This window comes from Ornithodoros turicata, chromosome 10 (assembly GCF_037126465.1).
Source record: "Ornithodoros turicata isolate Travis chromosome 10, ASM3712646v1, whole genome shotgun sequence".
NCBI classification, from domain to species: domain Eukaryota; kingdom Metazoa; phylum Arthropoda; class Arachnida; order Ixodida; family Argasidae; genus Ornithodoros; species Ornithodoros turicata.
Genome location: NC_088210.1, coordinates 24,961,606 through 24,978,361, shown reverse-complemented (window position 1 = coordinate 24,978,361; position 16,756 = coordinate 24,961,606). Strand labels below are relative to the sequence as shown.

The following is a 16,756-nucleotide window of genomic DNA, read 5'->3' as shown; positions in this document are numbered from 1 at the left end:
TTACTTTCCGTCATGTATGTCCGGCAACAATGACCTTTGCAGCCAATCCAGTATCCAATCCAATTGTTCATTCGGTTAGGCCAATACAATCCAGGTCCTTTTGCACGTGTGTTTTTACGCCGTGGAGTGATCGCGTGGTGTTTGCCGAGATTCGCTTGGCACCATGGCACGAAAAGAAAAGAAAAGGGTGAATAATTTAGTTTTCGTTGCATCGCGGACACACAGCTAGTAGTTATGATGCCTTCGCATGGAGCGCAGGCTTCACTAGTCGGTCGTTTACATCTGTGCATGGACATCAGTGACGCAGTGCTATGCAGTTAGAAATCTGCGTATACTAACATGTCGTTTCATACGAATTTCATGCTACACAGGGAACCACTGGACATATTACCAGCTTTATCTCCAGGAGGAAAGCGTTGGCGAAACTTCAGTTGACACTCAAGGATTTCAGGCAAGCACATCTCTAATGATTTCTCTCGACGACTTCGTGCTCCGTGTATGCGCAGTGCTGTATAATAGTTGAACTTCGTTGTGAAACACTGCTTTTTCAGGCGCCTTTGCATCTTGAAGGGGATTTACCCCGTCGAACCGCGCTTCAGGAGGCATGTAAACCACAGCAGTTCTGTCAGTAACACATTTTACCTCGTCAAAGACATTCAGTTCTTGTCACATGAACCCATCATACAGAAGTTCAGAGATTTCAAAGTAAGAGGCGTTTCTTTCTTTCTTTCTTTCTTTTTTGGAACCTCAAAGTTTCGTGCATTCATAGCTTGTTTTTCTTACGTCATTGCTGTGAAGGTGTTCATTCGGAGATTGAGGAAAGCCATAGGAAAGAATGAGAGGGACACTGCAGAACACATCCGTAACAATGAACCCGTCTACCGGTTGGACCACATTGTCAAGGAACGGTAATAAAGTGGCTACAGCGCTGCTCTGTACGGCCATCCTAATCATTTCCGCTTATCTGTTCACTGTTCGCAGCTACCCGTCCCTTATTGATGCCATACGAGACATGGATGATGCCCTGTCCATGTGCTTCCTATTTTCCACATTTCCTCATGGCAAGGTAGTCAAACCCAGCCTCGTTGGTTTGTGCAGAAGAGTGACAGGTACACAATTGCAACTATCTGTAGGGCTTTCGATGAACATTAATGAACTGCTCACACCATTTTGCAGTTGTGTCTCACCCTTATTTGCTCCTCCATTTTTCTCTCTTTCGTAGTGGAGTTTTTGCATTATGTGCTGGAAACACGGGCACTGCGGAAAGTCTTCATATCCATAAAAGGTTTCTACTACCAGGCCGAAGTTATGGGCCAGCCAGTCACCTGGATTGTGCCGCATGCTTTTTCGTTCCAGGTTAGTGTCGGGAGGGTTCTTAGTGTAAGCAGAGCGAGAAAGAAAGATCTTACCTTTTGCTTTCCAGCAACCTGCCGATGTTGATTTTAAAATCATGGCGACCTTCACAGACTTCTATGTCACTCTTTTGGGCTGTATTAACTACAAGCTGTACAATAACCTCAACCTTTACTACCCTCCCAAGGTAAGGCATACTCGACCTCCCTTTCTGCAGCTGACACATATAGTTTCTTATTCTTCTTCTGTTATCCACCAGTTGCACCTCACTTCTGAAGACCAGGAAGATGTTGGAGAAGTAGACGAAGAAGAAGGTGTTGTTGACGTGAGTATTTCGTACTTTAAATAAATTTAATAAAAGTGGCAAACGGCTTTCCTGTGATACCTCCAGGATTGTGAAGTCTCGTTTTTTGTCTTCTCCTAGCGCATAGCATCCCTCACTGAGAAGCTGAAGTCTATGGTTTCTGCGGAGCCGTCGGATGATGCTCCACAGCTTGACGAATTTCCTGATGTGAGTTGTGAACATGGGACAGAGCAGCTCATTACGCAATATTTTTCCAATATTGTCGTTGCGCAATATTGTCATTGCTGACCATCGAACAACATGCATCTATGTCTAGGATAACGGAGAAAACACAGCGGCCGACATGAAGGACGAAGAAGAGAAGTTAAAGAAGTTTCAGAATCTCTTCGAGGGCCTGAAGGTCTTCCTCAACCGGGAGGTGCCGAGGGAGCCGCTGACATTTGTCCTCAGGTGTGTCCTCATTTTCTGAAAACTTAAATATGTATGTCTCGGTTCATAGCCATCAGTCCTGTTATATTAGCCATTTGTAGAGTACGAATACCCAAATTCTTTAGGGGCCCAAAGAAATAAGGTGTTGCCACTACACATACACGTGCAGAACCCAAACAGCTTTGTGCAATGCACAGTGACGATTCCTTATTGTTTTGGGCCCCCCCAAGGCACCCAGAGGTATCCTATTCTAAGACACCTCTCCCTATTATACGTAATCCATAATTACATTGAACATACTCTCTTAGGGCTCTTGGTGCTGAAGTATCGTGGTGCAAGACTCTTTTTGCCGGTGCAACATTTTCCGAGGACGACCTCACCATCACGCACCAAATAGTTGACCGACCCAGTTTCGAGGGTGGATACCTGAACAGGTCGGTGAGATGCTGGACGTGAATGTGTCAGAAAATGTGTTTTACTCGATCCTCGTGTTCACTTGCAGGTACTACGTTCAGCCGCAGTGGGTATTCGACTGCGTTAACTACAAAAAACTGCTACCGGTAGAGGAGTACTTTCCAGGAGTGGATCTCCCGCCACACTTGTCTCCTTTCGTCGAGGAGAAGGAAGGGGACTATGTTCCTCCAGAAAAAACCGCAATGCTTCAAGGAAAGACGCCTGGAGGTTTGTGCACATGTTTCATACCAGCAGTGGACTGGCACATGTGTATCTAGATGTGTAGAATTGCTCCACACTATCAATAGACCCTGAAGTTTTCGGGTTTTATATTTTTCCAAATTCAGGGGGTAGAAATCAGGTCAATAAATTCATGTTGAAAATTCATGCAAATTCGGGCAGAAAAATTACCATCAAACTGAGTTCGGGGAGAAATCTGGCATTATTGTAGAATAAACGTTCACTGTACCGTTTGTCCAGAGTGCCATAAGTAAGGGGCAGTCGCATATTTTGCGAGAAACTAGTATGTCGATGCCTTGTGGTGCCTAGCCTAGGTGCAGTTTTGCAGGTAGAAATCGGGTTTAACCCTAGATAGGTGAACCTCAATTCGGGGTGCAAATTCGGAGAAAAATCGGGTTTAACCCTAAAACATCAGGGTCTAACTATCAACCATTCGTACTAGCACGGAGTTGACTTTTGTATTTCTATACGAACGACACCAACTTGTGCTGCTTTAAAGTGCCAATCCAGACTCGGGAAAACAGCGTTTATTTTATTTGGTCCATGAAAAGAAGGTGCCTCAGGGATTCTATACGAGAAATTTCAATCCTGTTTACGAACACCGCGCATTTCTGTCAGTTTTGAAGATCTGCTGAGCCTCCACATGTTCTGATGACGCGACGAGCGAGTGGCGTAATCATAAGCCCCCAAATTTCAATGATGTCATGATGTCATGTTCTGGAGAGGGCACTTGTCTCCTAGCAATGATGCCAGCGTCTGGGGAGGGTCACGTGGTGGAGAAGTCATGCGAGGCTGATCGAAAGAGGGGAAGATGGGAGAGATGTCTTCTCCCTCATTTGTGTTTTCCTGAAGGTCGGAGGATATGTCATGTGGGGCTGCACTAACTTAGTGCAAAAAGTGAGCCCCCCAGAAGACGCGAAGGGCAGCAACGTTGCCAGATGAGAGCCGGGCGCTCCGTCGGAGCCTAACGTGACGTCACAGTTCTCAAAAGTAAAAATTAATTTTCTCTAGCTTTCGCGTCACGTAGAACCAAAATATTTTGCAGGAATGTAAAGTGAGACAAGAAGATTTCAGTAAGATAAATTTGGTAGGATTCTGAAGACACGAGATTTAGTCCGTAGTGGCACTTCAAAATTGTGTATAACTGCGCTACGTGCAGCAGAATTTTGCCTGCTTGTGAACTGGAAATGTTCCGATCTCCAATTTCAAGTGTGCCGTTTGCCAAGGACTGACTGACTGTATCAGATGTCTCACCTGATGACTATAGGTGGTTTGTACTGAGCACCGCTGTACAATATTTTTGTAAAATATTTCAGAAATGTCAAGTGATGACGAGGAAGTGGATGAAGAATTGCAAGCTGAAAATGAGGAGAGTGTTGTGCATGAAGAGCAGTCAAGTGATGAAGAGGCAGAGGATGATGCCAGTGAAGATGAAGGTAACCCACAAAAACTATCCCACATCATTTCAATGCTTGCAAGGTGGACCAGTGGTTCCAGTAATTTTTGTTTGTAAAATCAGAGGCTACAGCTTAAAGTTGTGTTGGGTCTCCAACACCATTGGCGGACCTGGCGTTGATTATTTTATTGTAACCTAAGCAACCACAGCAGCACTGATGTCATTCGTGCAACATTCCCTTTCAGGAACTTAATGGTTACGCTTGATTTTTTGCGATTATTTAGGGGTACCATTTTGAATCATACATATTTTTGTGATTATGCACTACATCATTTTTTTTTCTTAGAGCTGGAAGGAGAAGAAGAAGAAGATGAGGAAGAGATAGTGGTAAAGAAAACCACAGAGAAGAAGAGAAAGCCAGCTGAGGAGCAGAAGGAATCCGAGTCGAAGAAATCTAAAATGGCTGTCATGGCTGGGTCTGTTGAGAAGGAAGACGCAGCGAAAAAAGCTGAGAAAATCGCGAGCGAGGAAAAACGGCTAGCTGTTATGATGATCCCAAAGAAGAGGAAACATCTGTATGACAAGATTGTGTTTGGCCAGAAGCGGAAACGACGAGAGGTACATTGGCTCCGCATTATTGCACAATGTTACCTCGAGCTAATTGACATCTTCTACGTATTTCTGTTGCTGGACAAAGCAAAGCGATTGTGAAGACGACTTAACCTTTGCTCTTTTATCCACTCGTTCTTTCTGTTTCATGCAGGTGGAGCACATGAAGAAGAAGCGTGAGGAGATCGACAAGCCGAAACAGAAAGCCAAGAAGCAGTCATAAGTGGTGTACATAATGTTATTTTGTTTTTAAAATACAGGGATCACAGCAGTTGACCTCAATGAAAGGGCTGTTTTAATTTGATGTGTGAGCAAAAACTGTAATACCCTAGAATCCAAGATGGAGGTCTTTATGCAGGGTTTGCACAGGGCCTTGAACCTGGAAGTCCATGTTTCAAAGTCCTGGAAGCCATTGGATTTGGAGCTTCCCTTGAGTTCTGATAACCACACAATAACTGTTGTCACTTAATGAAAAACACAATGCAATGGCTTCAAGTGTCCCCCTCAGTCAGCTTCCTAGCAGATCAAATGTAGTCTGGCGTTGCTCCTTCTCTCGCTAAACTGGGAACTCCGAGCGCGTCTAGTACTGCCCGATAGCATTTCTTCTAGATACCATCTGGTGACATTTTGCATGAAAACTCTTAGTGCGCTCATCTGCATGTCTGCCCACCTGCATCCGCATGGTGACTGTGCTCTTTCTGGTCGATTCTGTCGCACATGATCAACAGCTACTGACGTTGCTGTGAAGTGCAGTTAAGTTAAAGTGAGCGAATATGTCCAGAAAGGTTACCTTCTAAGCATTGTGGGAAACCCACGAAGTCTGTCGTCAGCGCATGTTGCATTTAATATAAAGAGTTGTGATAGCTATTTTGCCTTAATATTTTGTAATTGTTTTGATAATGTTTCCTGTAGCAGTGGTGTGCACAGAGTGTGATCTAGGCCTAGAGGTATTGTAGAAAGTCCATGTTGGTCCTTGAAAACCCTCGAAAAATTTCCCAAATTATATATGTATGAACCCTGTTTATAGACCATATATAGGCAGCCGTTTGGAAGCTATTGTATACTTCTGCCCGGGTTGGAAAGAAGGGAGGGAAGAAGAAGGTTGAGTCACTTTCATAGATGTGGCTCAGTACATCATGGACACATTGTATTGCACGCCAGAATACACAGGAAAAAATAATAATTCTTCTACGAACCGTACTTAGCAAGATACAAGCCCTCGAACGCAATCCCGAGCAAGGTGTAGGCGTCACAGACCTCAGAGTTGCGTCCATTCCCATTGGCAGCCGTAAGCACGGGACTTCTTGTGCACTGCCTCACAGGTGGCAGTGATCTCAGTGATGTCAGAGGTGGCAAGCGAGGATCGAAGGCGACCCGGTGTGCACGTGTGAGCTCACAGAGAGCGACGGGAAATGGAGCCGAGGATGGGTGGGCAAATGAGGGACTGAGTGGGGAGTGAGTGAGCAAGTGGAGGGCTGAGTAGCAAGCGAGTGAGTGAGCAAATGAAGATCTGAGCATGGAATGAGTGCCGACCTCTGGTCAACAGCTGCAGGCAGAGCCCATGTGAAGTGAGCTGCTGCCTGGTCCATAGTGGCTTGCTTGCATGATGAAGACCTCTTGATTGACCTGAATAATTGATCTACATAGACAAAGATAGAGCAGAGTTTTGTTCAGAAAAGTGCATAGATATACCATGATAGGCAAGCCTGAATGATGGGCAAGACACATAAACAAACACAAAGGCTTAGTACAGGCTGCTTTACAGTAATGGGTTACGATTGGCATACATTGCACATCGCAGTAGTTCCGTTCACTCTGAAGAAAGTATTCACAGAATTTAAAAAAATTATGGCCCGTGGGGGGATCGAACCCACGACCTTCGCGTTATTAGCACGACGCTCTAACCAACTGAGCTAACGGGCCCTGCATTTTCTGTGCGTCACATGTATAATGAAGAAAATATCATCGATGATATCTCCCTGCTGTAGTTTGTATGTTTGCTTCAGTGTTTGTTACCCAGCCTAATTATAATGGTGCAAAACCCGAGACACTTCGACTACCACCTGCAAATATGAGCAGCGTTATCCGGACGAGGTCGACCGCTTCAGCCAATCACGGACACCTCGAGTTGGCTCGTGGCTTCATATGCGACTGAAAGCGGCTAGCATGCTGTGCTGGCGGGACATTTAAAGGCCATGCTACATTCTAATTGCGTCAGCCCATGTTTAGTATGAAAAACATTGATATTGGCCACGCGTGTAGGAAGGAAGCAAATTAAGACGTTCTCTTATTCGCAAAATTAGATCTAGTCACACTTTTTCCAGGCATGTGAACACCACCCTGGCTCTATACTAGATCACGAAGTGAAGCTGTGCAGCCAACAGAATGCTAGCCAAAAACTACAGGAGCCAATTTGTTTGTTCCAGTGCGGCTGTAGCACTCATTTGCAACTGAGCAATCGTACAACCATTGCAAAACTTCCGAATGGTGTCGAAGGGGTGTAGTGGTGGTGTAGCGGGGAAGAATATTCATCTATGACTGTGTCATTTCACATGCAAATGCGTAACACAGTAGTGGGTGGACAACATGCTGTACTGAACTCTACCAAACTAGTTGTGTACGAAATAAAACTGATTGTTCGTATAACTACAATACTATATTCTTCACCATGTCACCAGAAAATTTTATTTGAGGATTTGCAAAAATCTACAGTCTACATAGGTATCCTGCAGAATCAGCTTCATACTAATCACAAAAAAGGGCGTATCCTAACAAACCATGTCTAGCCTTTCTTTGTGCGTCAATCTTCTGCCAGACCTAAGACAATGATGAAGAACTGCTAAGACATTAAAAAAGGAAAGTGTTTCAGATTTTTCTGGCAAAACTTTAGGGGGTATTCTCCTTCCTTCTCACTGAACGTTAAGTGTCTTCTTGACTGCAAGGATTATATCTTCAGGCGTTGGCACTGCTACGTGCTCGAGGGAGGCAGTGTACGGCATGGGCACATCAGAACCGGTTACTCTGATCACAGGTGCATCCAAATAGTCGAAAGCCGGACTCTCAATTATCCTCGCACAGATTTCGGCTCCCACGCCAAAGTGGGGCCAGCCATTTTCCACGGTGACGAGGTGGTTTGTTTTCATCACGGACTTCTGAATGGCTTCTTCGTCGAGTGGCCGTATGCTCCTCAGGTTGATAACTTCACAGTCTATGCCGGCCTTTGCCAATTCCTTGGCCGCATCCAAGCAGGTGCCCACAGCTTTGGAGTGGGACACGAGGGTGATATGCTGACCTGCCCTTTCAATCTTTGCCTTGCCAATTGGAAGAACAAAGTCTTTGCTCATGACTTCATCGGGCACTTCCATTGCAATACCGTACATGAGCTCATTCTCGAGGAACACAACGGGGTCTGGGTCTCGAATCGCTGCTTTTAGGAGGCCCTTACAGTCTTCGGAGGAGTACGGAGAGATGACTTTGAGACCCGGGCAGTGGCCGTACCAGGCAGCATAGCATTGCGAATGTTGGGCAGCAACTCCAGCTGCGTTGCCGTTCGGCCCTCGAAATACAATGGGAACTGCAATGAGACCGGCAGACATGTAGAACGTCTTCGCTGCAGAGTTGATTACGTGGTCAATAGCTTGCATGGAGAAGTTGAATGTCATGAACTCGCAAATGGGACGTAGGCCTGCGAATGCGGCTCCGACGGCGAGGCCCGCGAATCCGATTTCCGTGATTGGAGTGTCTATCACTCGTTTGTCGCCGTATTTTTTCCAAAGGCCTCTGCTGACTTTGTACGCACCGTCGTATTGGGCCACTTCCTCGCCGATTATAAAGACCCGTTCATCCTTCTCCATCTCTTCGTCCATCGCGGCATTTAGCGCGTCTCGAACGGTAAGGTGCGCGGACAACACCCGGCTTGTCGATATGCATCGCCTCGGTGCACTGTATGCGGACGATGTGCGAGCAAGACTTGCCCGGCACAGAAAACCCTTGAGTGCAGCCATGACGACGATCCAAGGGCGAGATGAGGTGAGCGCGTTAGCAAGCGATGGGCTCCAGCATGTTCGTTAGTTCCAAAGTTGCAGTGGAATCACACATGGAATACAAGTGCCTGGATGGGTTATACTCAACTGTTCCGTCGCGCAAACTTTCTCATTTACAGAGCCTGCACCTGTTTATTGCTGAATGTGGGAGGGACGAAATAACCTCGCTAAACAACGGAATATCCGCAGTAATGCTTTCAAACACTCATCAGAGATGGCGCGAGCGGTCCTAGGGTTTTACGGTTCTACCCACCAGTGGGTTCTACACATGGTTTTACAGGATTTACCAAGCTACACGTGAAGAATGGGCGAAATAAGGCAAAAATAAGGTTGTGAAAAAGAAAATAAAAAGACTTCCGAAAAGATACATGCACAAAAAGAAACGAAAAACTGAATAAAGCAGTGGCAAGTTTGACGAATGTATCGGGACAAGTTCTAATGCGAGAGCTTTGCACACGCCACTTTCGGGCCTCCTTGAGCACGCTACATGTAGGCCTATCCACAAATTCCGAAACTAACGTGCGGTTACGCGGACAACTATAAAATGAATCCGGAAAACTGGCGGTGCCGTCATATGGCCTCATGTATGGCAATCACCCAATCTCTGTTTCACTATTTTCGATGAAATAGGACGCACTGTCTCCTTGCTTCCGCCATGAAAAACCGCGATGAGCTTCATAACATGCTCCGTTGAAGTGGATAACAGACAGACCTGCACAAGGTAAAATTGCTTCGTAACAACAGAACACAAGCTAATAAAACGTATAAAATTAACACCATCGGAACGACCACCAGATACCGCCTGTTTCCGCACCTTCTCCTCTTGCCCTTGAAGTGGAAAGAGTGAGGTTTAGGTGAGGAGAATGTTCCCCACGTCATGCGCTCGCAGCTCTCCGTGTGCGCGCGTGGACGAAAGTGTTTCAGCGGGTGCTGCGTGCTTCTTCCACTCAGTATAATCCGCCTCACAGGGTCGGCATGTAGTGACACCGTGAATATCTTGTGAATTCCACTTGGATTTATTCATCTCTTCAGTGCTTCGGATGACGGAGGACTGACTGTCGAATGCTTTGCAACGAAGTAAGTGAAGTGGGGATTAGCCGATTTAGATTAGCCACTTTGGATTAGCCACTTTCTGAAGTGGGGATTAGCCGATGTGACAGTGCATGGCTAACTGTTCTCAAGTGGTGACTGCTGTGACACTGAAACGCAGAATGCATTGCTGTTGATGCTGTTACCTACCGAGTAAATCAGCAAGCACTCGAGCATTTCTAAACAGTGTTGTTTCAGCTGCTCCATCTCACGACTACATTTAGCCAGTGCACCGCATGGTTCAAATATATAATGATGATGATGATGATCTATATTGAAATATATTGGAACAGTGTTTACCACTCTTGACTTACGAATAGAGGTAAATGACACGCAAATCAGTCTATCTCTGTTGCAGAGGCAGTGCTTCCGCAAATGAACAACTGATCGGAGGGGGACCTACTACTGAAACAAGGTTACAATTCGGGCGGATTTGTGATACATTCTAGAATCGTTGAAACCCCAATGTGGGGGAGGACAATGAAGGACAGACAACGAGACCACACGCGCAAAACAACACACGTTGTCTCGTGTTTGTCCTTTATTGTCTCCCCCCCCCCCCCCCCCCACACACACACACTGGTGTTTTAACAATTTTAGAACTACTACCGTTGATAAAAATTAGTATCGAAAAGTGGCGACTTGAGAAATATTTATTTATTGTGGTGCTCCAAGGGCCTCGCGGCATTACATGGAGAAAACATAACTGCAACGAAAATGATAACTGAACAGTAACAAAAAAAAAAAGAAAGAAAGAAAGAAAAGCAGGAAATGGAGAAACACAGGAAAAAGTAATATGATGTCACAAACTAGTTGCATAACAAGACGTTGCATAACATGGATTGGTAACACTACAAAAAAAAAAAAAAAAAAAAGAGCGGAGAGCGGTTTTAAATGATGTATGATTTACAACTGAAGTGATGGATGAGTGTAAACAATTCCATAGTCTAATGGCACGTGGAAAGAAGGGAAAGAAAAAAATATTTCAATTTTATTTTAAACAGGTTAAAATGTGGGCAGGTTGGTTATTCATCTTAAAATCAGATAATTATTTCCCCATGAATCTATGTATTGTATTGGGTGTTTACGTCGCGAGACAACTGAGATCACCATGAATCTATCAACTACTTACAAATCTCGCAAAGAGACCTACATTAATACTTCGACACACGCCCTTTGATCCCTTGAACGTTTATGTCTGGGATTTTCGCAGCGCACCTTCCTAACACCCCCAAAATAGACTTGCCAGAAAAGAAAAATAAATAAATAAATAGAAAATCCAGAAAAGACAGCAAATGTGGGTGGCACGCCCCGCCTACGAAATTCCAACACCCCCGAGTTGAAAATACTGGGCAAATACATATCCATAGTGATATTTATTAATTTTTGTCAATACCTCAAATGCCCATAAAGATGCGTTACCTGAGAAAGGGCTGGGGGCGGACAAATACATACAAAACATTACGGTCCTACCACCGGCTGTGCTCTCTGAGGTTTTCCCTGGGTTTTCTGAAGACCTTTTTTGAAGGAATGCAGGCACACAGTTCCCTGAAGTCAGCCCAGGACGCACACTAACCACCCACTCCTCATAGCCACAGTTGCTTCGCGGCGCTAACACACACACACACACACATAACGGGAATACAGGACACCATAAAAATAGACATCATAGAGACACTATAAACACCATAGCTTGAGGTATAGGTACACAACTGATATCCATGATCCATAATTATATCGCTATATATATCAAAACACGGGAGACCCGCTGTTCTGAGCCCTAGATGCAGGGCAGCTTGTTCGTCCGCACAGCCATCCTCTTTCTGTACTGAAAAAAGAGAAGAAAAAAAAAGTAATCCGCTTTTGTCGGACGTCAGTGTCTCTATCCTGTTTTCCAGGCAACGTTATCTCTTCCAACGTGACAGTCTCTTCCAAGCTCTCGCCCGCCATGCGGCATCCCGGATTAGAAGACGATATTTTCTGATGAAACCTGTGGCACAATGCACGTTGGTTTAATTTAAGACGTACTTGTCTACCAACATATCATGTTTGGAAATCTCTGCACTCTAAGGTGTCTTATGCAACGATTCGTCATTACGTACGCGTCTTACTTCGTTTATATGCGATACATTGCATACACGCCTGCGGTCTTATAACAAGGTGACGAGGGAACAGAGTTCTATGACGTTGATAACGCGGCCTTCGAAGTACCGTCCAATCAACGTATACCGCGTGCGAAAAAAATTGCACGTTGGTTAGAGTCCATAGTTGAATAAAAGAGCTCAATGTGCTGCCGTTTTGTTTTTGTGTGCTCTTTTATATTCAAGTATGGAATTCAATCAAGGGATTAGATTCGCAGTCACTGTTGCTGCCAGTACGTACGATTGGTTCCAGTACGTACGATACGGTCGCGTTGACGGTACTCTAAACGGTACCAACGGTCTACTAACCGTATATCTGTACGAGCGATATCCTCACGGAAGGTTCTAGTGGAAGAAAAGCGAAAACGCTGCACACAGAGCCGAAGTTCCGCCCCGTGTTATGTTGAATATTCGTACGGTGCCGGAATATCGGTAATGGCGTACTGCGCACTTAGCAGACGTCACTTAGCAGACGTCGCTTTGCAGACGACGCTTAGCAGACGACGCTTAGCAGAGCAGATGACACCGTCAGCGTCTTTTCCTGTCGTCTGCTATCTTGTGGCTGTGTCGCAGGGTATTCCCCACTGTTTGCAGTGTACGTGAAGACACGACGTTGAGCGCTCGCGCTCACGTGACAGCAGAAAGCTGTGTCGCATCTTCCGTTGTAGCATTCTGGGCAATGTCGCTCGTGTGAATACACGGTAAAATTCACTACCGTGTTATACACTTAGGAAAAGAGCAGTAGATTGTGGAGGATTTCACAGCTTCTGGTCCCCTATCGTGTTTCCAAGTAGCCGTCATGCACTACAGACAGACCAGGAATAGGAACACACAAAACGCCCTGCTCGATTTCTTGAAAATGTTCTCTTTTCTCTAAATGGATGACCTTAATTGAATGTTTTCAGACTGGTACTTTTTTTTCTTTCCTTTCGTCGTTTTTGAATAGGGATCCAATTGAAAAGACGCCAACATTTTACAGCCAATAGAGCAAACACTTTTAGTAGGGAGTTTGATACGAAACTCTACGAAAACGATACGATAAATGATGCCGTCAAATAAAAAATCAGCAACGTGATGTAATCAACTTTGAAAGAGTAAGGCGATTCTCTTATCATGTTTTCATTTTCGTTACCGTTACCGTTATCGTGTGTTCTATCTACTAAAACTGGCTATAGTTGGACGCGTATACAAAGTGTTTCACCTAACGTGATAAAAAATTCTAACTGGCGAAGTACTTGCAGGAGGATTGTGGGACTTTCGGCAATTACCTTCGGGAAACTTTTGCCACCATTGAGGAAGGCTTTGGACAATTTTAAATCGCGGGGAACTTATTTTTTTTCAGTTAAAATTTGAAAATTGCAAAGCGAACCTCACTTTTTTTTTGTTTAACAGAAATATGAAGTCCTCCACGGATAACCATAGCCCCAACAAAAACTGGTTAGGCCCCATATCCTCCAAATGCCCATTTCCACCGACGTCCCAAAACAACCAAAAGCTCATTTCGTCCGAAAAAAAAAAAGAAAAATGTTCGGAGGTTCTGGGCTTTCGGTTGATCTGGGCACGCGGGTGGCAGTGACTCATATCCCCCAAATGCTCTTTTCATCGGAGAGCCCAGAACCGCCGAAAGCGGGATACTTGAAAGGACACGATTCCCCCGTTTGTCATGGAGAGGAGGAGGGGTGAACGGTTCTTTGGGTGTGCGGGAATCTAATGTACTTCCTGCAACTAGGGTCACTAAATAAGCTTCGCTTATTTCGCTTATTTAGTGACTCTACCTCAGGTTTGCGAAGGAAAGGTATTATGGGTGTCGATCGCGTTCAAGAAGTGATCCGATCCCAATAGAGAGATATTTTCCATGTGAGTCATCATGTGGAAGGCATATAGTAACAAAGCGTCCACGGCGCAGATGCCGAAAACGGCTACAAAAAGGACCTCCTCCTTTACTTGTCTTTTATGCTTTCAATAATACAGTTCATACTTTCAAAAAACACCCTGAAAGAACCACACACCCTGAAACAACCCCTAGAGGAAGCTTGCAAGCACTATGAGTCCAGGAAACCAACATATCGTCTGAACTGTCAATTTCCTTAGAAGGGAGCTTGAGGTTTGTGTGTTTTCCGCCGTCCCGCTACTAGCCACTGAACATACTATTCCCGCCATGTTCTTTTTCCGTGCCTCATGACGCGGACCTCCATAAGCTTCCGAAGATACTGTGCTTCTTCCGTCAGCAACGTGCATACGGATAAACTTGATTCTCGAAATATCTCTCTGTTCAGATCACTTCTTGAACGCGATCTCATTTGTACACACCGAGCATCGTGTAATTTCTACCCACGCAAGCTCAGGTTTCTTTAATATAGATTACGTGCATCAGCTCTCAATTTTATATCAGTCGTATCTGTTACATCTCTAAGAAAACTTCTTAAGCACGGGAACAAAAGAAGCTGCATACATCATGCTACAGAACATTTCGAGCACCGGATGACCAGCAACCAGGGACTGCTGGGGTCGTGTGAGCCTCTCTGGTGAGTTGTTGGAAGTACTGCACTGGGTTTCCGCACACTTGGGAACCGCTCACCGTTCCTCCTCTCCCTGTTACACGGGGGAAGCTGTCCTTTCAGGTATCCCGCTTTCGGTGGTTCTGGGCACTCGGATGAAAAGAGCATTTTGGGGATATGGGTCACTGCCACCCGCGTGCCCAGATACACCTAAATCCCAGAACCTCCGAATATTTCTTCGGAGGAAATGAGCTTTTGGTTGATTTGCCAGTGGAAAAGGGCGTTTGGAGGATATGAGCTGCCACCGGTGAGGTTTGGTGACAACCGTCCTATCACAAAGAAGGCAAAAAGCGGGTACACTTCCTCCTTTAAACGCACATTTGGCGCGCGCTTCTTTGCGAAAATCAAGCAGGCGGGGGCTAAAGCGTAATTTTTACTAATGTTTTTCGACTATTTCTATTGCAATACTGTGCAGAGTTTTTGTTTGTTCTGCGGTTATCCATGGAGGACTTCATATTTCTGTAAAAAAAAAAAAAAGTGAGGTTCGCTTGGCAATTTTTGAAGTTCAATTGACTAAACTAAATTTCCCTCAATTAAAAATTCTCCAAAGCCTTCCTAAATGGCGGCAAAAGTTCCCAGAAGGTAACTGCCGCAAGTCCCACAATCCTCCGTCGAGTACGTCGCCAGTTAGCATTTTTTATCACTTTAGGTGAAACACTCTGCATATTGCCATCTGTTATTAAGCAGTACCGCGGCACACATTCGTACAGCTGCATTTTCACTTCTATGTTTTTCTGCGAAGGCGGTAAACACTGTGCTCAAATAGGTAATTTCTGCAAGGCCATTAAACTTGGCTATCAAACGACGGAATTACCGTGCAGATTGTTAATCTCTGTTCATGGCTTTCCCAGACGCAGTATTTCGTAACAACGTGGAATGGAGCTGATGTTTACGCAGCAAAACGTAATAGTAACCATGAGCAGTACGTAGCCCATCAAAACGCAGCTGGTTGCGTATTCCTGGAAGAGTTCAGATGAGAAATCGGTCTATACACTGTAAGAACAAGAAAAGAAAATTTAGTTTGAAAACGGTTAGGAAAAGGTTACGCGCATATAAAAGAAATGTTTTGGGAGTAAAACAATAGGCGTCGCTGTAGTAATTGTTACAGAGTGAGGAACAATTCAAAAGAAAAGCAATATTTGTAATAATTATTATAATAATTCGTCGCGAGACAACAATGGCAAAAGAAAAGTGTGGATTAAATCTGTTCTGGGTATTTTGTAGTTCGTTTAACTGTAACTGTAGTTAAACCTCGCTTCGGTGGTAAGATTTCGGCGCGCAGCTCTTCGAAATAATGGTCTTCGCACGTGTTGTTTTGGAAGCTGGGCTTTATGTAGAAGCTGTTTGGAGTCGGTGCGATATCAACACGCAAACATATCTGTGGAGCTTTATTGTTTCAGGACCATATATCTTTCGGGCTGAAAGAATGTGCATTATGTAGTGGCGAAAGAGCGCTATCTGATCATCTGTCGTCTGCATCCTGTAAAAATGCGATTCCGTTTTGGAGTCTATTTTCAGAGTTCCCCTGGAACTGGTCCTATGTATGGCTGAAATGGTGAGCTACGCGTGTGACCAGGAACGGTTGACCTCACACCTCACCCATGTGACGTAGCGCGTGACATATGCATTATACCGTGCTTTCACACAAGCGCCATCCCTAAGGAATATTCTAGTATGAAAAAAAAAAAACAAAAAAAAAAAAAACTGACAGATATGATGCAAGTTACGTCAGATCAACTACAGCAACGGAGATGTTTGCTCTTGTAGTAGTTGTTGTTGTTGTTTATTTGAGCTCGTCTGTGGCTGCGCGCACGGTTTGCTCTGTTGAATGCGGTCCGCAGCAAGATCTTCTTGGTCAGCACCCGGGTGTTGTGCTTTATATGCTTCAGGATGTTGGTCGGCAGCAGGGTGTTGAAGGACCATAAGGGGGTGTGCCTTATGGTCACCGTGTATTCACACGAGCGATATACTCACGGAATATTCTAGTGGAAGAAAAAGCGAAAACACTGCCTCACAGAGCCGAAGTTCCGTCCCGTGTTATGTTGAGCATTCACACGCTGCGGAATATCGGGGGTGGCGTACCGCGCATATAGCAGACGACACCGTCAGCGTCTTTTTCTGTCGTCTGCTACGGAATATAT

At 45.0% G+C, this 16,756-nt stretch overlaps 3 protein-coding genes and 1 non-coding gene across 5 annotated transcripts in view; 2 read left to right on the top strand and 2 right to left on the bottom strand.

Annotated features, from left to right (window-relative positions):
• The first annotated feature begins 78 nt into the window (after nucleotides 1-78).
• LOC135371177 (pescadillo homolog) lies at nucleotides 79-5,060 on the top strand. The gene is made up of 15 exons (XM_064605234.1): nucleotides 79-187; nucleotides 372-451; nucleotides 552-705; nucleotides 799-908; nucleotides 982-1,109; nucleotides 1,223-1,356; nucleotides 1,424-1,540; nucleotides 1,613-1,678; nucleotides 1,778-1,864; nucleotides 1,974-2,107; nucleotides 2,395-2,520; nucleotides 2,589-2,767; nucleotides 4,096-4,215; nucleotides 4,522-4,793; nucleotides 4,939-5,060. The coding sequence occupies exons 1-15, from the start codon at nucleotides 164-166 to the stop codon at nucleotides 5,005-5,007; spliced, it is 1,800 nt and encodes a 599-aa protein (XP_064461304.1). The 5' UTR covers nucleotides 79-163; the 3' UTR covers nucleotides 5,008-5,060.
• A 1,573-nt stretch (nucleotides 5,061-6,633) lies between these two features.
• Nucleotides 6,634-6,707, bottom strand: Trnai-aau (transfer RNA isoleucine (anticodon AAU)). Its single transcript has one exon. It is a non-coding gene; the product is annotated as a tRNA-Ile (tRNA).
• Nucleotides 6,708-7,453: 746 nt separating this feature from the next.
• LOC135371176 (pyruvate dehydrogenase E1 component subunit beta, mitochondrial-like) lies at nucleotides 7,454-9,055 on the bottom strand. Its single transcript, XM_064605233.1, has one exon. It carries the CDS (start codon nucleotides 8,786-8,788, stop codon nucleotides 7,694-7,696), a length of 1,095 nt encoding a protein of 364 aa, XP_064461303.1. The 5' UTR covers nucleotides 8,789-9,055; the 3' UTR covers nucleotides 7,454-7,693.
• Nucleotides 9,056-9,686: 631 nt separating this feature from the next.
• The window catches only part of LOC135371173 (Na(+)/H(+) exchanger beta-like), an 81,627-nt gene continuing 74,557 nt past the window's right edge, over nucleotides 9,687-16,756 (top strand). The window contains exon 1 of one of the 2 annotated variants that reach the window (XM_064605229.1): nucleotides 9,687-9,904. The gene's annotated coding sequence lies outside the window, so the exon portion shown is untranslated. The remainder of the gene's footprint in view (nucleotides 9,905-16,756) is intronic. The other variant, XM_064605228.1, reaches the window with a different exon arrangement.